This window comes from Bufo bufo, chromosome 10 (genome assembly GCF_905171765.1).
Source record: "Bufo bufo chromosome 10, aBufBuf1.1, whole genome shotgun sequence".
Lineage (NCBI taxonomy): Eukaryota > Metazoa > Chordata > Amphibia > Anura > Bufonidae > Bufo > Bufo bufo.
This window is the reverse complement of record NC_053398.1, coordinates 102,328,768-102,350,044: the sequence shown is the minus strand read 5'-3', so window position 1 is coordinate 102,350,044 and position 21,277 is coordinate 102,328,768. Positions and strand designations below refer to the sequence as shown.

Here is a 21,277-nt window from a genome sequence, read left to right as displayed (position 1 = left end):
ACTCGGAGTCCATCCCATCACGGGACGACTATCATTACTTCACCCAACATCAATCACGGCCCCAAAACTTACCATACATAAAGGGCGGGCGGGAGGGGCACACAGGATCCGGCTCCACAGGCAGGTTCAAGTCCAAGACAAGCCCCCTCCACATTCCACAAAGCCAATCAGCTGTCGTCTCCAGGGCTCCGCTAACCTTCCCTCAAACCCTGGGCTATCATAGGCTAAAATTATACCAATTACAGGGTGCTCACTGGGCAGAATTATTCTTTTGCCCAGTGATCCCACAAAAGCGGGAAACCCTTTTTTCCGCCAAAATTGCCTCCCCATAACTCATCTATCACCGGGCAGACAATACCACAGGACAAATAACCATTAGGCAAATGCCAGTATGGCCATGCGTCCCCCTCCATATTGTCCGGGGGCCCCTCATTCTTTATAAAAGTTTTCCTGTCAGATGTTAAAATAAGCATTTATGCGTCCAGTGTATTCATGGGCTGAGCTTGATGTCCACCCGTCTCGTCGGGCTGACAAACTGCAGTGTGTACTGTGTGATTTCAGCAGTAGCAGGGGAACACGGAAAGGAGCTAGTCAGTAAGGTTAGGGGTGTTGAGACTGAGTTTAGCTCATAAATACACTTGGACTCTCATTCCCTTGCTAATTACACAAAATACTCGTTTTAATATTGAGCAGGAGAACCCTCAAAAAGAATTATACAGCCATTCTGCCATGGATTTTCAAAGTAAGAACACCAGCCTCATCAGGTCTAAACTATTGATTATGTAATATATGCAGTGTGAATTCAGGTGCTTTTCCCAGACATTCAGCATATTTAATTATTTATTATTTTTTTAACAACCCATCAATCAGACCAGATAGAAATTTAAGCTGGGCTCTACATCTGGGACTGCCACCTTCACAAAGAACGAGGAGCCCAAAATCTCTGCTTTTAGTACAAGCATGCATTGTTTCCCTCCTTAGAGAGGAATGAGATTTTGAAATAGTGAGGATCCTAGAGGTCAGACTCTAACCTTTTTACTGTCCAAAAAAAGGTTCAGGGACACCCCCCCTTAACAAAAAAAAAAACATGCTTTTGTTGTCCATTGGGGTTTTGGAGTGGTTCAATCTGACATTGTGGCCCTTGAACAAGAAAAGGTTGTGCACTCCTATTTAGAGTAACATACAATCCATTAAAAACAGGTCTTCTCTGAACAACATCTGATCACGCCTCTTCTCAATATGGTGACTTCACATGATTTAGTAATGCACAGCTCCTGATCATGAAGGACACATACCACTAATCTTCACAAGTGGAGCTTATCGCTTGGAGTAGAATCGAACTAACATGGTCATATTTCTATGGCAGCACACGTCAAGTATAAGATCGAGCAGCTGCATTTATATACCGCCAGTTGCTGATATCACAGTTTTAGCACTCCTGAAGATTTGCCCTCATACAAGGTGACTGTAAGCAAATATACGATTCTTTGTTAATCCTACATGCTCTTGAAGTGTGTAAAGTTACTGTTAGAATTCGGGCACTAAGGGGGGCATTTATTAAACCTGCTGTGCCAGTTTTGTGGTGTAAAAATGCAGCAAGCAACGTAGCGTACAAGCTTTTGTGCATATTTTTTTTGGAGACTTTTGATGAGCTTTACCACTTTAAAAACTTGGTTGGAATTACAGATTAGAACATTTATGTCTTATATATGATGTGTGAACTATTAAAAAGTCGCAGCTCCACACCAGGCAACCCCCTGATGTACTTTCCCTAAAAGTGGTGAAACTACATAAAATTTTCACAAATTTGGCGCAAGTCTGCAAAGCAACTGTAGTAAAAAAAAATATATATAACCCCAAACACACAATAATAAATCTCCCCCCTAACTGCTGCCATAATACAGGGGAGTGGGCAGCAGACAGTTTGCGGAGTAGGAATACATCTTGAGAGAGCACCTTATAGCTCAGATATTTCAGCCATGTTTGTGTGGGAACTCCTTTAAAAGGAATCAGTTACCACGAAATGCATGCAGTCTGCAGGAGGCATATTGTAGAGCAGGAGGAGCTGAGCAGATGGATATATAGTTTAGTCGGAAAGGATTCAGTTAAACGTATAATTTATACATTTAAATTTCTGCTCTTTTTATGCATCCGCGTTGTGTGGGAGGTGCCATTCAGTGATTGGCTGTTAACTCTGCATGACTTTACACAGGGAAGGCTGCCAGTCACTGAGTAGGACCGCCCACATCACTCCAATGCATAAAAAGAGCAGAGATGTAAGTGAATAAATTACAGGTTTTACTGGATCTTTTCCCACAAAACTATAAATCAATCTTCTCAGCTCCTCCTGCCCTATAATATGCTGCCTGCAGATTACACTGCATTTTGTGGTGACAGGTTCCCTTTAAGCCTGCACAAAATTGCAACATTTGCTCTGGTTATCGGGTAATAGATAATGATGACCTATCCTCAGGATTGGTGATCGTTATCACATCGGTGGGGATCTGAGTCCCAGCACCCTCACCCATCAGCTGTTACAGGAGCCCCGGCATCTCTCCACGCACAACACTGTACTTGGTATTGCAGCCCAGCCCCATTCACTTCAATGGGCCTGAGCGGCCACTGGACCATGTAACCGATGTACGGAGATGTCACATGGCAGGGGAAGAGGCCGCAGCGCTCATGGAGCGCCAGCCTCTTCTAATTGCTGATTGGCAGGGTGCCCGGGTGACAGACCCCTGGTGATCTGATATTGATGACCTATCCTGAGGATAGGTCATCACTATTAATCACTGGCTAACCCCTGTAATAGCTTTAAATCAGGTCGGTGTCAAAATTGGGCATTCTTCGGAAACATTTTTAAGGGGGGGTTTTCCTACTGTATTTATGGAATAGTTATTGGACCCATCAGTAAATGCAGGATAGCACTGTAGCCAACATACTTAAGTGGTCACTGCCTGCTACTCTCTCGTTTTGGTAGAAGCAGACCTCTCCGCCTCACACGTACAGCAAGTTCTTGGAGTTGTGGTTTCACAACAGCTTGAGATTTGCGAGTTGCAATCAACTGGTACACACTTCATTAACTCTTCCATTATCTTGTGTAATGGTGTCATCACTTCCACGGCCGCAGTTCTCTTTTTAGGCTCTCAACATCTCCTACCTCTTTCATATGCACTGAATCCCCTCTATGGCCATTAGATGATAGACAATATGTGATCCATTCATACATAACCACATAGAGGAAAGCCATAAATTGACTTTGTTGATAAAGAAACCCAAGCATTCAACCTGCTGCTTGGAGTAATTCAGGATAATGGTAAAGGGGTTCTCTGGGCTTTGTTGACCATCTTGCTATGTGCTGACCTATGGAGGAAAGAGTCTGCCCAGTACATACCCCTTGGTCGCGCTGCTGATTCCACCATTTACGCTATGCTCATGTGACCTCCACTCAGGTCCCGACCGAGCAGGAAAACTCAGGAACACATTTGGTCAGGGACCTGAACAGAAGAACCTGCATCCAGTCCCGGCAATCACACAAGTGCATGTGTGATGAATCCGGCTTTCTTCCGCACACAAGGTGGCAAAGCAAGATTTTCAAGAAAGCCCGGAGAAGCCCATCCAAGATACCTGGCAGCAGTAACTCTGGGACCGACTATAGTGTCCGTCCATACTCTGTACAGAAGGTATAAGACTGGAGGGAAGGATACAGCAGACTTGAAATTACCAAATAGGATTTTTTTAATTTAATTTTTGGTATAGTACAGACTGACGGAATCCTTCAAGAGATCTCACTTTTTATGTGCCATTTTACAAAGACAAAAAGGAGCGGGTCTCTTCAGTAGAATCGTGACTTTCATGGTTTTTTGTATTCTTGTTCCTTAAAGAAATTATTTGGAGCTTGTGTCTTTTCCAACGTACAGTAAAATACAACATGAATATATGACTGGCGTCTGTCTTTATTTATACAGGATTATAATTTGCATGTGGTATGTCTTCCCAACATTTTGTCGCATATGGCGTTTTTACGCCGTCCTAGCCATCTGGCAGTATGGGGGGGGGGGGGGGGGAGGAGGGGGCAAAGACTGGCATAAAACAGTCCTATACTGTTGAAATAAAGTTGTATGCCAATGAATACTGCCAGACAGAGACCAAAAGGACACTTTTGCCCTCTGATCTATGGGGGCCTATGGAGCAGTGGGCACTGTGCTAAACACACCAATTTGGCTAAGGTGCAAGATGGGATCAGAAACCTGATGGACTCCTGATCAGTAATGGCTCCTAGAAAACAAGCCATGAAATCAATGCGAACAGAAGGTTAACCTTGTGACAAAATGACCTTATCTGTAAATATGTATGATAGGGTGTCCTCTAGGGAGAAAACAAAGTGACATACATTAGCAGTATAAAAAACATGCATATAACATAGATGCATCCATATTTTGAACACTCTGCATAGACTTTAATGGGTGTTTCCATTTGCAAAATGGATAAAGCAACACCTGACGGGCGCATGTGGTAGTGTTTTTGGAAGAAAGCCACTTTTTTTTTTTTTTTTTTTAAGGGTGTTGAAATTTGCTGGGTCATTACATCCCAAGTCTGTAAAATTACCTTTTCCGTTTTCCCTGTTGGGCCCCAAGTAACTCCGTGGAGCAGCCACCCATGTGGATAGCAGACTCTGAAGCATGTTCGACCAGCAAGCTGAAGTTGAGTTACAGGTGGTAACTAGGGATGAACGAATTTCATATTTTGAAGTTTGTGTGCGAGTTCGTGTTGTGGTATTTTACTGAATTGCGTTATGGATTCCGTTACCACGGACCATAACGCAATTCCATGACGGAATGCCTTTAGAGGCATTCCGTCATAATAGAAGTCTATGGCGTGCATAACGGATCCGTCCGGTTTACGTTATGCTGGAGTCCTCTCCTGCATAACTTAAACAGACGGATCCGTTATACAGGCCATAGACTTCTTTTATGACTGAATGAATAACAGAATACATAACACAATTAAGTAAAATACCACAATACGAACTCGCACACAAACTTCAAAATATGAAATTCGCTCATCCCTAGTGGTAACCCTAGGCACCAGGCTATACACATCACATATGGTGCCAGTAACCGTGATTATGTGGGAAGCTACTGAAATGATCTAATCACCATACACCGAGGATTTTTACTCCGTACAGCAGACTTTCAATAGGAGTCACGTTTTGTATACCGGAATACTATATACTGTACATTTATATCAATGGATTTTGTTAGGTTGAGTAATACTATAATGCAGTTACTGTTTATGTAAAGAATATTTATTAACATAAAATCTGAGTTTACAGACACTTTTTACACATGTTAAACAGAAAATACATTGAAATAAACACACAAAAAGGGAAATAAAACTGAAAATCTTTATGAAAAGTGGTATTCCCATCTCGGACATTGATGGTGTATCGCTAAGATATGCCATCAGTGTTAGACAAGTGTGGGTCCCACCTCTGAGACCTGCTGTTATCTCCAGAAGGGGGCCTCCGAAGTGAAGAAAGAACGGCTGGGCAGGTCCGGCCACCCCTCCGTTCACCGCTATAAGAGTGCGAAAAATCGCTGGTTCTACAATTTCTGGGGGTCTCATTGCGGTGAATGGTGGGGGTCCCCGTACATGCGCAGTGCGCTCTCCAATCACTGCTTTGGGACTTTGAAAAAAAATAATAAAAAAATTGCTAAGTGCGCTCGCTCAACTATTTTTGTAGCTTCCATAGCAGTGAATGGTCAGCATGCACCACATGCTTTCCTTCACTTTGGGGGGGGGGGGGGGGGGGGGGGGGGTACCGTTCTGGAGATAGGTGCATATGCCATCAATGTCTGAGATGGGAATACCCCTTTAAGGTGGTTCACACAGGCATTATACATTCCATAAGGTTTCATTTTTATTTTATTTTTAGGTTTGAATTAAGGCTAAAAGTTTTCCCACTGGGGCAAGAGAAGCTGGACGCCAGTGTGAACAGAGCCTTATACTGAAGGAAACTGATGTAAGCTTGCTCTTAAAACAGAACACTGGTCTTGAAATGCAGAGAGATGCCCTCCAACGTAGCACAATTACCAATTAGTCAGAAGATTCCTCTTCATCATATTCAAGTTCTCTCAGTGCTTTATGACGGTAGGCATCCCATGCGTGTCCTCTGCCCTGGCCAGCGTCCTCATCACTGTCTTCATAATAACCTGAGGGTATGAAATCGGATAGATGCATTATACTGCATAACAGAGGCACGCGGTTCTCTCAAAATCTTCCCCTCAATTTTATTTCTTTAATGGTTTTATTTTAGCCAAAGGAGACAAACAGAAGCATTTTTTATTACAGCCATACGCAATATAAAAACAGCAATATAATATAGTCATATATACAAAATTTGAGTTACACATATCCCAGGAAATAAATATCACAGAAAAAGTTCACACTACACCTTCTGCACGGATCCATTAGACCTCCTTTATTGTGATCTATACAGTGCGAGTATTGACTATGCTGCGCCATTTCTATGTAGACGGAAACACAAAGTATCTATTCATCTCGTTGCCTTTTGAGTAACAGGAAGAGGATTTTAGGTAGAAAAATTCAGATATGATGCTGGCAATGTTCTTCGACCAGGAGTCCCAGTAGACATCAGGAGTAGTTAGTATTAGGCCTCTTTCAAGTGAACGGGTCCGCAATCCGCTGCAGCTGCCCCACGGACTGTGCTCGTGCATTGCGGGCCGCAGCACGACCACGGGGCGCACACGCCCGTTTGAAAGAGGCCTTCAGGAGATGACCACGCCAGTGAAGAGATCAGTAACCTCAGACCAGAAGGCCTGAATACCGTGCCATGTCCACATTAGATGCATAAAATCGCCAGCTGGTGTTTAGCATATATGACACTGTGGGGTGGGAATTTTACCCATTTAAAAAAAAAAAAATATGGATATTTACAAAGAGCAAATAGCAGCAACAGGACTTCCAAAATCTAAAGAAACAATGCCTTTGTTCACCACATGTGCGTTATGTTTTGGCGCGACACAGAGCCTTTCTTCAGCAGTAGTAAAGTGCGTAGGGCTAAGTATATATCATCAGCAATAACATCGCTTCCCCAGTATGCAATTAAAATATTCAACCCAATAAAATATATACAGGTAAAACTCAAAAAATTAGAATATCGTGCAAAAGTCCATTTATTTCAGTAATGCAAATTAATAGGAATTGCATTAATGCTGCTTAAAATTAGAATTTTGTGAAAAGGTTCAATATTCTAGGCTCAAAGTGTCACACTCTAGTCGGCTAATTAATCCCTATCCCCTGAGCAAAGGGGACCTCAAAATTAAGATTTTGGGGTTTCATAAGCTATAAGCCATAATCATCCAAATTATCACAAATAAAGGCTTGAAATATCTCGCTCTGCATGTAATGAGTCTCTCATGTGTTAGTTTCACCTTTTAAGCTGCATTACTGAAATAAATGAACTTTGCACGATGTTCTAATTTTTCGAGTTTCACCTGTATCTTAGGGTCATAAATTCCTATGCAATTCATCTCAGTGACTTATCCATAGGACGCAGTTCGTCGAGATGCCATAATACAATCATAATAATGTGTAAAGTGCTAATGGCCACGACCAGAGTTCATAAACTGATGACGACGGCAAGAGCCACACATTGTACATCATGGCTATCAGCAGAACGTACAAGCGCCGGCATCCCGCACATGTCTGAGAGGATGTAGGCAGGATTGCTGGTGCATGTCCAAAAACCAGGACTTCCCTCTGCATGTCAGTATAAAAAAATTATAATAATTCAATGCATGTCAGTAGCAGAACAGGACTGAGTGTGGACGCATTGTGCAGCGAGGTGAGGACTTTCCTTTTCCTAGTTGTATACTGTGGAAGTGATAGAACGGTATTCGCCATTATGTACTTTCCTATTGCTTGAGAAGAGCGCTGTGTGGAGCCAAAACATCGCACAATAAAGTTGCTGTTTATTTGGATTCCGAAGGACATCTATCTTTTTGCAGAACAAAAGTCCGTGTGCTTTCTGTATTCGTATGTCCGTTCTGAAAAAAAGATACGGCCCACGGACCCACTGAAGTCAATAGCGCACAGACTGCAACTGTATTTTGCAGGTTTGTGGACCACAAAACAGACACAGTTGTGTGCATGAGGCCTCAGCGTGAGTTTTCCCCAAAAATAAATGAGGAAAGGCAGCAATGAGTTCAGAGCTTTGAAGAACATCTGCAGCAATAGAACATCTGTATGTTCCTGAATATAAAGAAGCCAGGAAACGCAAGTGCTGGGCATTTGTGTGGGGCTTAGGGCTCATGCACACAAACGTATTTTCTTTTCGCTTCCACAAAAAACAAAAAAACTGACCGTATGCGGAACCATTTACTTCAATGGGTCCGCAACAGCAACGGAAGGTATTCCATGTGCATTCAGTTTCCGTATTTCTGTTCCGCAAAAAAGTAGTGCATGTCCTAATATTGTCCGCAAATCACTGTCCGAGGCCCCATTCAAGTCAATGGGTCCGCAAAAAAAAATATGGAACGCACGCGGAACACATCCGTATTTTGCGGATCCATACTGTAGAAATGCTATGCCCAGCCCATATTGCTCATGTGTTTGGTGATTAGTTACCGTTTTCGATCTGCAAAAAACGGATCAAACACGGATATGTTTTGTGCAATAATGGAAAGGAAGAGGACTTAGAGAAAAAAAAAAACTCAGATACAGAACGGATCCGTGAAAAACAGACTGCAAAACAACAACAACAACGGTCGTGTGCATGAGCCCATAGGAAGATACAGGCCCATGTCAGGAGCATAGGGGAAGATCAGGTCTTCTCTAGGTCCTGTAGGTATACCCAGATAATTAGGGTCATGTCATATAGGTAAAAATAAAATAAGAGCTGATCATCATTACATCCACATCTGGATTTCCATTAATACTATTATATTATTGTTAGAAGTATTATTATTACTGCTATGAGAAAGGGAGAAAAAGCATTTCAGTTTTAGATTTTGTCATGGACTAAGGCCTCATGCACACGACAGTATTTTTTTGCGGTCTGCAAAAAGCTGTTGCGTTATAGTTTTTTTTTTTTCGTGTGTCTTCCTTGATTTTTGGAGGATCACCAGACATGAAAAGTGAAAAAAAAAATCTAAGTCAAGTTTGCCTTGAAAATGATAGGAAAAAAAACGGACACGGATCACGGACGCGGATGACAATCTTGTGTGCCTCCGTGTTTTTTCACGGACCCATTGACTTGAATGGGTCCGTGAAAAAAATAGGACAGGTAATATTTTTTTGACGGACTGGAAACACGGATGCGGATGACAAACGGTGCATTTTCCAAGTTTTCAACTGACCCATTGAAAGTCAATGGGTCCTCAGAAAAATCACGGAAAACGGAACAACGGACACGGAACACAACAACAGTCGTGTGCATGAGGCCTAAGCTTCATGTTGTGGTTCTATGATCAGGATCAGTATAAATCAGGGGTGCTGTCCCTTCCGTTTATCCCCCGCACACCTACCGTAACCTCCAATGTCTTATGCTAATCCCGCTAAGGGTGTAGATGGAAGACATGCAGGAGAGACGAGAGCCCTGTGTCCAAAACATGAGCACAATAGATCTCGATTTCCTAGACTTGTCCCACACCCAGTGCGCACTAATGACTGGTTAATAACTGCATTAGATATACACTGACTTAATGCCAGAGGAATGCGGTGGAAAGGAGACACTTGGCATCACGTACTTCTCCTCGCTGGCCTGAACCAGAATGGTAAAACATGATGTGACTGAGGACTTGTGAACACCAGCGCTGTGTGTTCTGGATTCCTCTTGCTGTTCAACTGATGCTCAAAATAACCATTTTTTACTCCCTGCCTTCCCGGAGCATTGACTTTTTTTTCTTTCATTCACATAGCCATTTTTATAGTTCTGTCTATGGAGCTGTGTGAGGGCTCAGTGTTTGCAGGGCAATCAGTTTTATTAACACTAATTGGAGTGTGATGACTTTTTGATCACCTTCTATTCAATGGTGTTCACCGTACGGGATAAACACGTTTCTATTTCAATAGTAGGGGTATTCTGGGATATGGCAATGCTGATAATCTATATATTTTTTATGGTTTATTTCTTATTAATATGAAGAAATGTGGATGAGATAGAGATATATATATTTAAAAACCTCTTTTTTTACTCTTTTTCACTTTTCTATGTTCCCCTAGGGCAGGGAGGGCCAACCTGCAGCTCTCCAGCTGTTGTAAAACTACAATTCCCGTTCAGGCAACGAGAGCACAGTGCACCTGGGACTTCAACGCTCAGATGCCATGGTCACAACTGACCTCGGCATCTGAGGGGTTAAAAGTCCATGATCGGCGTTATCACCGTTCACAGACGATGCCACCTGGCGGATATGGCGCACGCTCAGCTCCTGAGAAGACGCCATCTTTAAACCCTAGAATTCTGCCATACATGTACGTGGCTTGTCCTTAAGGGGTTAGAGTCGAGCCATTTTTTTTATTTTATTTTGGTGTTCTTCTGATGGAACAGAAATATGGAAAACACAACACTGATATGAACAAGCCCTTACAATGCCTTCTCCAAGAACTGATTCTTCAAGGATATAGATAATATTTAGTAGTCTTAGTAGGTACGACTACTTATATGAGTAGTAGCACTAGTGTAAGAAATAGCACCAGTAGTATTAGTTGAATAATTCTGGAGTTCCTGCAAGAAACTTACGCAAACATAGGGAGAACATACAAGGCAACAGTACTAACCACTGAGCCATTTGAGCCTTATTTGAAGAAGACACCTTTTCAGTGTCAAATTGTCCGTAACATTTTACACAACTTCGCAAAACTCAATAATACAGGTGAATATAAGAAATCTTGTAATATATCTCATCAAAGAAAAATGCCCCTCTCTTCAGTTATCAGGCTATTTCCTTCCTCTCCCTAAACTCAAATTCACTCTGAATTCTCTGCTAAATCTGCCTTGAGAGATACTGGCTATCAACTTACTGGGGGATCAGATTACAGCTGCCACAGAAGTCTACGGAGAGAGGAGGAATGAGCTGTAGTGAGAAAGAAAGATGTAGACATGCTTCAGCAGCTAAGGCCTAATTCACACAATACACTGAACAGGTGCAAATATGTCCATTGTACCATATCTCCGTATAGGTTCCACTACAGGTTTGGGCTAGCAATCACTGATGAGGGAGACTGCAGAGGTGAAAAACTGTATTAAAAAAAACAAAAAAAAAAAAAACCTGGCTGTGACGCACTCCACTGTGATTGGACAGCGCTACACTACAGCCGGGGAGAAGGCGACGCCCATTGAGAAACAGGGCAGACTCCTCCTCCCTGTACCGATGCTCAGGAATAACATACTGAGAGCGAAAACTGCAGAAGGGCACAGCGGGGCGTAGGAGCGATATTTGAAAAAAAACAACAACCAGGGTGTCAGCATCAGCGAGGGGTACCCCGCAAGGAAAGTTATTTCATTAAACTAGAAAATTCCCATGAAAGGTCCTCTTTAAGGGTGCATACATACGATCTAAGTGTTTTGTCCCCAAAACGCAGATATTGGCCGTGTGCACATAGTACCATGGTCGGACCTATTGACATCAATGGGTCGGTGGTCCACATGTTGCAGTGAAGTATAGAACATGTCCTGTCTTTTGCTGCACGGATGCAGAAGCAGACCGCAAAGCTCTTCTGCTCATGTGAATGCACCCTAACCGTGTGAACAAAAAGAACAGCCTAATATATACTTCTACTGCGGCACTGCTGTGTAACTGTGTTTATGTATCCATAAAGTGTAAACTTTGTGCAAAAATGTGCAAATTCGGGAAACATTTCAATTTTTTTATGCTGTGCTTGCAGTTAACCAGAGTGGTCTGAAAGCATTAGATTTAGGCTAGGACTACAGGGTGACACTGGTCGCACGATACCTGTCGCGGCCAGGATTGCTGAGCAGTGGTGATACCATAGAAATGAATGGGATGGCCTTGGCAGTCACCAGCCGAAACCCATTCATTTCTATGGGACCACCACCGCTCAGCGATCCTGGCCACGACCAGTGTCGCCGTGTAGCCCTAGCCCTACTCAGAAAATGAGGCACAAGTCTACATAGCAGGTACCGTAATACTTTTCATTTTCAGACCTCTGGACAGTCCAAAATGTGCAAGCGCATGAAGAGGCATGTGCAATCTATTAAATTTGCTGCAAATCCCTTCAGTCTTAAAGGCAGGGTCTGTCAGCAGTTTTGGCCATTCTAAACTCCTGCAGAAATAAGGTAGGGGCTGGGAAACTTGCATCTTTTTGCACATTTCTGTACAAACCTTACACTGAGGCCTCATGCACACGACCGTTGTGTGCATCCGTGGCCGTTGTGCCGTTTTTTTTCGCGGACCCATTGACTTTCAATGGGTCCGTGGAAAAAAACAACAAAAAAAACGGAAAATGCACCGTTTTGCAGCCGCATCCGTGATCCGTGTTTCCTATCCGTCAAAAAAATAGGACCTGTCCTATTTTTTTGATGGACAACGGTTCACAGACCCATTCAAGTCAATGGGTCCGTGAAAGAACACGGATGCACACAAGATTGGCATCCGCGTCCGTGATCCGTAGGTTACTTTCATACAGACGGATCCGAAGATCCGTCTGCATAAAAGCTTTTTCAGAGATGAGTTTTCACTTCGTGAAAACTCAAATCCGACAGTATATTCTAACACAGAGGCGTTCCCATAGTGATGGGGACCCTTCTAGTTAGAATATACTACGAACTGTGTACATGACTGCCCCCTGCTGCCTGGCAGCACCCGATCTCTTACAAGGGGCTGTGATCCGCACAATTAACCCCTCAGGTGCTGCACCTGAGGGGTTAATTGTGCATATCATAGCCCCCCTATAAGGGATCAGGGGCTGCCAGGCAGCAGGGGGCAGACCCCCCCTCCCTCCCCAGTTTGAATATCATTGGTGGCCAGTGTGCGGCCTCCGTCGGCCCCCTCTCCCTGCCTTTATTGTAATATCATTGGTGGCCAGCGTGCGACCCCCCCTCTATTGTATTAATATCATTGGTGGCCAGTGTGCGGCCTCCCCTCTCCCCCGATCATTGGTGGCAGCGGAGAGTTCCGATCGGAGTCCCAGTTTAATCTCTCTGGGCTCCGATCGGTAACCATGGCAACCAGGACGCTACTGCAGGCCTGGTTGCCATGGTTACTTAGCAATATTACAATATTAGAAGCATCATACTTACCTGCTGCGCTGTCTGTGACCGACCGGGAGCTCCTCCTACTGGCAAGTGACAGATCATTAAGCAATGCGCCACACAGACCTGTCACTTACCAGTAGGAGGAGCTCCCGGCCGGTCACAGACAGCGCAGCAGGTAAGTATGATGCTTCTAATATTGTAATATTGCTAAGCAACCATGGCAACCAGGCCTGCAGTAGCGTCCTGGTTGCCATGGTTACCGATCAGAGCCCCAGCGATTAAAGTGGGACTCCGATCGGAACTCTCCGCTGCCACCAATGATCGGGCAGGGGGGGGGGGGGGGGGGAAGAGGGGAGGCCGCACACTGGCCACCAAAGGGGGGGCCGGGGGGAAGACGCACACTGGCCACCAATGATATTACAATAGAGGGGGGGAGGGGGGCCGACGGAGGCCGCACACTGGCCACCAATGATATTACAATAGAGGGGGGGGGGGGGCCGCACACTGGCCACCAATGATATTACAATAGAGGGGGGGCCGCACACTGGCCACCAATGATATTCAAACTGGGGAGGGAGGGGGGTCTGCCCCCTGCTGCCTGGCAGCCCCTGATCTCTTACAGGGGGCTATTATACGCACAATTAACCCCTTCAGGTGCGGCACCTGAAGGGTTAATTGTGCTGATCACAGCCCCCTGTAAAAGATCGGGTGCTGCCAGGCAGCAGGGGGCAGTCATGTACACAGTTCGTAGTATATTTTAACTAGAAGCGTCCCCATCACTATGGGAACGCCTCTGTGTTAGAATATACTGTCGGATCTGAGTTTCACGATGTAACTCAAATCCGATGGTATATTCTAACAGAGGCGTTCCCATGGTGATGGGGACGCTTAAAGTTAAAATATACCATCGGATTGGAGAAAACTCCGATCCTATGGTATATTAACTCCTGACTTTACATTGAAAGTCAATGGGGGACGGATCCGTTTGCAATTGCACCATATTGTGTCAACGTCAAACGGATCCGTCCCCATTGACTTGCATTGTAATTCAGGACGGATCCGTTTGGCTCCGCACGGCCAGGCGGACACCAAAACTACTTTTTTTTCATGTCCGTGGATCCTCCAAAAATCAAGGAAGACCCACGGACGAAAAAACGGTCACGGATCACGGAAAAACGGAACCCGTTTTTGCAGACCGCAAAAAAAAAAACGGTCGTGTGCATGAGGCCTAAATTGTAATTGTGTTTGAAAGAAGCCTTTACAGTCCAATCCGTAGAACAGCTTTGTGGACTAGAGGCACGGGCAGAACTCCTGACAGACCCCCTTTAATATATCTGTCCCATAGTTTTGGAGGCATTTTTAATGGGTTGTAAAAACCACCTCGAGTCTCTTGTTTTTTTTTTTATGTATTTATGCATTGTTTTAGGTGTTTTTCAAGTCCTATACAGAAGTCTGAGAACAGACTGACCAAAAAAACAAAACAAAAAAAATAAAAATAAAAAAGCCATACCCAGAGCATGCTGCATTTTAAATAAAGCCTCAGGCCTAGAAAATGTGACAAAAGTGAAGAAAAACTTCACAATCAGAAATTATTTTCACTATTGGTTTTTAGCATAGATTTGGCCGCAACATTTTTTTTGAAACATAAAAACAATAACAGGAAGACACCTGTTTCTTCCTAGAAACATTATGTGTGAAAACACCCAAAACACATGGAACTTACCCATATATCTCTCCTCCCGATTACTGCACTCCTCATCCTCCTCTTCATCAGGATAATCATTCCTCCAGTTGCTTTCTTCATTCTCATCGTCCTCATCTTCATAGACTTCATGCGGCTCAACATCATCAGCCATCTGCACAAGTAGAAAGTGGGCAAAAACAAAATGAGGTCACAGAAGTTGTGACTCATTTGGAAGACACAGGAGCAGATATACAAAGACGCCAAATGCAAGTCTAACTAGAAAGTCTGTCAGCCAAAAATAGGCCAAATTTAGCGTGTGCACCCTAATTCAAACCAGCTAATGGATGGTCACCTTAGTTCTAGTTCTCTAGTGTCCTGCAAAGGTGAACTGTTTTACATTTGTCGTGTCTCGACTTCTGCCTGGTTTCCAGACACTTCCTAGCCTGACCTGACCATGGCCTGATCACCGTACCGACCCTGAGCTGCCCGTCCTGACCTTGGACTGTTTATTGGATTGCTCGTACCTTTCCGACCCTTGACTTGTCCCTGACTATGCTTATGCCTGATCCTTCTGTGCTCTGCACTGATGTCTTTTCAACCCAGTAGGTCAGCTGTCAACCAAGGTTTTCCTGCAGTGAAGTCCAGAAGTCCTCCGGATAGGATATCAATATTAGATCAGCAGGGGTTCGACACCCGGGACTAGGGTTTTCACGATAGTAAAATTTTGATTCGATTTCGATACCATAAAAAAGTATTACAATACTCGATACCACGTGAAAAAAAACAAAAGCAGCGTACATTCCACATTTTATGGATTGTCCGGCCCATAATAGAACAGTCCTATCCTATTTTTTGGGGGGGGACAAGGTGACTAAATGCTGCACCTGAGGGGTTAATTGCCACGGATCGCAGCGCCCTGTCATAGAGGACCGGTGCCAGGTATGTGATACCGGCACCCGCATCCTACACTTGTATTAGCAGGTCAAATATCTTCATTGGTGGCGCAGTGGCCACAGTCCCTCCCCTCCTCCACTCTCTCTTGTCATTGGTGGCAGTGTCATTGGTGGCAGTATTGCAAATTGCAGATCTGCAAAAAAAACGGATGACATCCGTATGCTATCTGTTTTTTTTTTTTTGCGGATCCATTGTAACAATGACTAAAACTGACAAGAATAGGACATGTTCTATTTTTTTTGCGGGGCTATGGAACGGACATACTGATGCGGACAGCACACGGTGTGCTATCCACATTTTTTGCGGACCCATTAAAATAAATGGGTCCGCATCCTATCCGCAAAAAATAAACGGATCGGACACAAAAACAAACAACGTTCGTGTGCATGTAGCCTTAAAGCGTGAAAATTAGGGACTGCCAGGAAAACACCCTTAGGAGTAGCCCCCAAGTCAAATCAGTTTGGTTACCACAGTGGTTCCATACCCACTTGTCTAAGGCTACTTTCACACTTGCGTTTTTGCCTGATCTGGCAGGGATCAGCAAAAACGCTTCCGTTACTGATAATGCAACCTTCTGCATCTGTAATTAACGGATCCGGTTGTATCATCCTTAACATAGTCAAGATGGATCAGTCATGAACTCCACTGAAAGTCAATGGGGGGGGGGGGGGGTGGATGAGTTTTCTATTGTGTCCCGAGAAAACAAATCCGTTCCCATTGACTTGCTTTGTTGGTCATGCCGGATCTGGTTTGCTCCACATCCCATGACGGAAAGAAAACCGCAGCTTGCTGCGGTTTGCTCTCTGGTATGGGAACGCAACGGAATGCATTTTGGAGTATTCCGTTCTGTTCAGTTTTGTCCCCATTGACAATGAATGGGGAAAAAACGGAAGCGTTTTTCTCCGGTATTGAGATCCTCTGCCGGATCTCAATACCGGAAAATATAAATGCAAGTGTGAAAGTAGCCTCACAGGCATATCTACTTGGAGCGAGACATGTACCACGGCTGGAAGGCAATGGAGGAGGAAGCAGTCATAGTGACACCCAGTTTTTCCCACACAGAAATCTTTGTGCACACAGATGGGCTGATCTCAGGCTCACTTCTTACCAGCTCCTGCTCATAGTGGTATGGCTGAACAGAGAGAATGTCCTGGATCCAGTCCTGTGGAGACGACTCTGCATAGTAAATGTCATACACAAACTCCTCTGGGTTCTCCCTGTGCTCGGAGCCTTGCCCTTCCTGAGACACAGCCAGTCGTTCCCGAATCATCTTCACAGAATTACACATTATGGATTCTGGGTCAGAGGCCTGAAAAAAGGAAAAAGAAAAAAATCACGTCCCTTTCCATAGAATAAAAAAAAATAAAGACATAAATGAAAAATATAAACATCATGGGTGCCTTCTCAAGCAGTTGATCATCGGGGTCCTGGGTGTTGGACCCCCACAGATCAGATACTGATAACCTATCCAGAGAATAGGTCATTAGTAAAAAATATTTCAGAGAACCCCTGCCAGCACCCAAATCTACAATGTGTATGAAGTACACTGACACCGCGGCTGTCCCAAACAGCTGATCAATGGCAGTGCCGGGTGTTGGGCCCCCACAATCTGATACTGGTGACCTATCCTGAAGACAGATCATCATCAAAATCTGTAACCCAGAGGACCCCTTTAACTTTCACTGAGGAGCATAAAAGCATCTTTGTAGTGAACATACGGACCTTTACATCAACAGCTTCCTTCTCCACTTCCTCCTGCTCTATATCAAAGACTTGGATAGTCTCATCCGTCCTGGAGTCCACATCTTCTTTTGCGGAAGCCTCCACCTTCTCTGGTACATGTTGGCGTTCTTCCACGGGGCTGGCAGGCTGGCTATTATCACCCTCTCCACATTTTGGCCGAAGGCTTGAGACTAAGCGATAACGGCTCTCTTGACGTTCAGCATCTTTCCAGGCTCTCAAATCGTTCTGGACCCGCTGCAAGCTCCCGATGTGGGGTCGGTGGACCTGGGTGGCACGGTCCCGGGATATGGCTTCCTGTACGTACTTCTGTACCGGTTCATTCTATCAAGACAGAAAACACGTATGGGTATAAAAAGTCTGGTTCTATGCAGCATATTACTTCAGAAGGAAAGCCATCGGCTATCTATATTGATGACCTATACTCAGGATAGGTCATCAATATCAGATCAACAGGGGTCTGACACCCACCACCCCAATACGCCAGAAGCTTTTCCCAGCGTCTTCATTTTTCTTCCCTGAGCCATTATTTTTCCGTTCACATAGCTGTATGAGGGACAAGTTGTACTTTCTAATGCCACCATTTATTATGGCATACAATGTAGTGGGAAGCGGAAAAAAAAACAAAGAAATTCCAAATCGGATGGAATTGGAAAAAAAAACAAAAAACGTTTTATGGGTTTTGTTTCCACGGCGTTCCGTTTGCGGCAAAACTGACCTGTGCCCTTCATTCTCTGGGTCAGTAGGATTACAACGATGTATGTTTTTTTTTTTATTATGACCCCCATAACTTTTTTATAGTTATATGTACTGAGCTCATTGTGTGGCTCATTTTTTTGCTGGACAATCTGTAGTTTTTATTTATACCATTTTGGAGTGTGTGTGACATTTGATCACATTTTATATAACATTTTTTGGGGTAAGAGCAGAAAAGAAAAAAAATTGCAAATTGTCCATTTTGACCCTTTTTTCCCAGTTACGCCACTCGCCATATTAGAAAAATATTTTTAGATTTTAATAGTACGGGCGTTTTTGGTCGCGGTGATACCCATGATGTTTATATTTTTCATTTATGTCTTTATTTTTTTATTCTATGGAAAGGGACGTGATTTTTTTTTTTCATTTTTTTTTTTTAGTGTATTTTAAAAGGAACCTGTCACCTCAAAAATGCATCTACACCCGCCAGCAGTACCTCATAGTAGCCCGCAGCCTGTTAATAATCATATATTTCATCCTGTTGTCCGATGCTGCATAAGTTCAAAAAAACACAGTTTTATTCTCCATCAGCGCTATAGTGCGGCCTCCTTTCTTCAAGTCAAGTTAACCGCGCCCCCTAACCGTCCCCTCTTGCCTGAGTGCGACAGCCTGCAGTGCGGCCGTGATTCCCTACGTCTTGCGCATGCGCTCTGTAGCAATGCGCTATACCCATCTTCTACTGCCGCTGTTAGCTGGGTTTCAGCGGCGCAATGCGCATGCGCGAGACTTGGGGAATCGTGGCCTTGACTTCAAGCTGGCCGGCACTATAGCGCTGATCGACAACAGGATGAAATATATGATTATTAACAGGCTATAGTGCCAGCCAGCTTGAAGTCAAGGCCGCGATTCCCCAAGTCTCGCGCATTGCACCGCTGAAACCCGGCTAACAGCGGCAGCAGGAGATGGGATAGTGCATTACTACAGAGCGCACCGCGCATGCGCAAGGCTTAGGGAATCGCGACCGCACTGCAGGCTGTCACTCTCAGGCAAGAGGGGACGGTTAGGGGGCGCTGTTACCTTGACTTGAAGAAAGGAGGCCGCACTATAGCGCTGATGGAGAATAAAACTGCGTTTTTTGAACTTACGCAGCATCGGACAACAGGATGAAATATATGATTATTAACAGGCTGCGGGCTACTAGGAGGTACTGCTGGCGGGTGTAGATGCAATTTTGAGGTGACAGGTTCCCTTTAAACAGTTTGTTTTTACTTTTTTTGTTATGATTTTGAAGCTGATATTTGAACCTACAAAATCCAATTGTTTGTTTTTAATTCTGAACGTTCGTGGATTTTTTTTAAATTGGCTCTGTCACCCGGTTCAAGCCTACCCTACCAGGCATACAGCCTGGTAGGGCTGATGACAGACAAAAACCATACCTTTATTTCTGATGTAGTAGGTCTAGTGTGGCCGAAAAAGCTACTTTTAAAAATATGCAAATAAGGAATTTGAGCACTCTGAGGCAGGCGTATACCTTCCGGGCACTGCTTCTGTGACGCCCCTGTTCCTTGCTAATGCCGGCCTTATGCACCTAATCACGCCCGCATGTCCTTTGATTAACAGCGCTAGACCCGCCGGTCTAGCGCTGATATCCCGCGCCTGCGCACTCGCATCCATGACTCCCATCCAGTGTCAAACTTCCATAAATCTCAGGAGGAAGTTCTCCCGTCCTTTGGTACCAATCCCAGGTGTCAGAAAGGATTTGGAGTTTAGTTACTTGGACGTTAGGAGATGTGTTCTCCCCTACCTGGAGGCTTCTGGAGAATGGAGGAGATCAGGGGCCCTTGTTTGTCCAGTATTTAGGTCCTGATAAAGGAAAGGCTTCTAGCAGAAATTCCATAGCCAGGTGGATGAAGCTGTCTGTCTAGCTTATGTTTCCTTACAGAATCCAGTACCTATGGGGTGGACGGTGCACAAGAGCGGTATCTACTTAGTGGGCAGATGCGTCTATTCTCAACAAGCGGCTGCCTGGTCTTCTGCTCTAACCATCAATAGGCCTATAGACTGGACCTTTCTCCTGTCTCTGACCCTTCCTTTGGGCGTAAAGTCTTGCAGGCTGTTATCCCACCCGAGCTCCATCTCTGAGATCTCTCCTGGTGCTCTCATAGGACAATGGGAAAAACGATAATTACTCTTACCGGTAATTTGATTTTCCAGAGTCCATGACAGCACCCTTATATTCCCTCCCTTGGTTTTGGTGCACAGCACCTTTTTTCAGGTGGATGCGGGTATATTTTTTTAATGAAATGATTAGAAGATTGCCATTTACACCATTCTCTATTAAATGAAATTGTGTGAAAGTACAGGGACTCTTTAAAGGGATGTCTGGCCCAGGACCTCAACACCTCTAATATGTAATACAGTGTTCTTAAACCCCCAATTTTTTCTGAAGAACTACAACTCCCAAGATGCTCCATCGTCCACAGGGTTGTAGTTCCACAGGTTGGGGGGGGATCAGGGGAGATTTATTAACGTTTTATTTCATTCCCAGCCTCCATCACCCATGGCAACTAATCATAGCACAGCTTATATTTCTTATAGCGCTCTTAAAAAATGAAATCTGCGCTGTGATTGGTTGCTATGCGCGACAAGCTCTGTCTCGTGCACCTGTAGATCAGCCCACAGGAGGAGCACGGCATGCTGGGACTTGTAGTTCCAGCGCACCAGGCGGTGGATGGCTCTTACCTGGGAGGTGACGGTAGCCGCTAGCTTGAACACTTGGGTGGTGACGGACTCCGGGGTCTTCTCCTCGGCCCGCGGTCTCTTGCAGCTGATAATGAGCGCCTCCGCCGGGTCTGCACACCGCTTACGTTTCACGCGCAGCACCGCAGCCTCCATTGCCGGTCAGGTGATCTGTCGCAGAGCTCAGTACGTCACTGTCGGCGGCCGGGTTGTCTGAGCGGCCA

General features: G+C 44.6%; 1 protein-coding gene across 1 annotated transcript; it reads right to left on the bottom strand.

Annotated features, from left to right (window-relative positions):
• Positions 1-5,848: 5,848 nt before the first annotated feature.
• On the bottom strand, positions 5,849-21,227 carry SLC7A6OS (solute carrier family 7 member 6 opposite strand). Its single transcript, XM_040409840.1, has 5 exons — positions 21,057-21,227; positions 17,601-17,942; positions 16,987-17,187; positions 14,964-15,096; positions 5,849-6,215 (listed from the first exon to the last, which is right to left on the bottom strand). Exons 1-5 carry the CDS (start codon positions 21,207-21,209, stop codon positions 6,100-6,102), a joined length of 945 nt encoding a protein of 314 aa, XP_040265774.1. The 5' UTR covers positions 21,210-21,227; the 3' UTR covers positions 5,849-6,099.
• Positions 21,228-21,277: the final 50 nt, after the last annotated feature.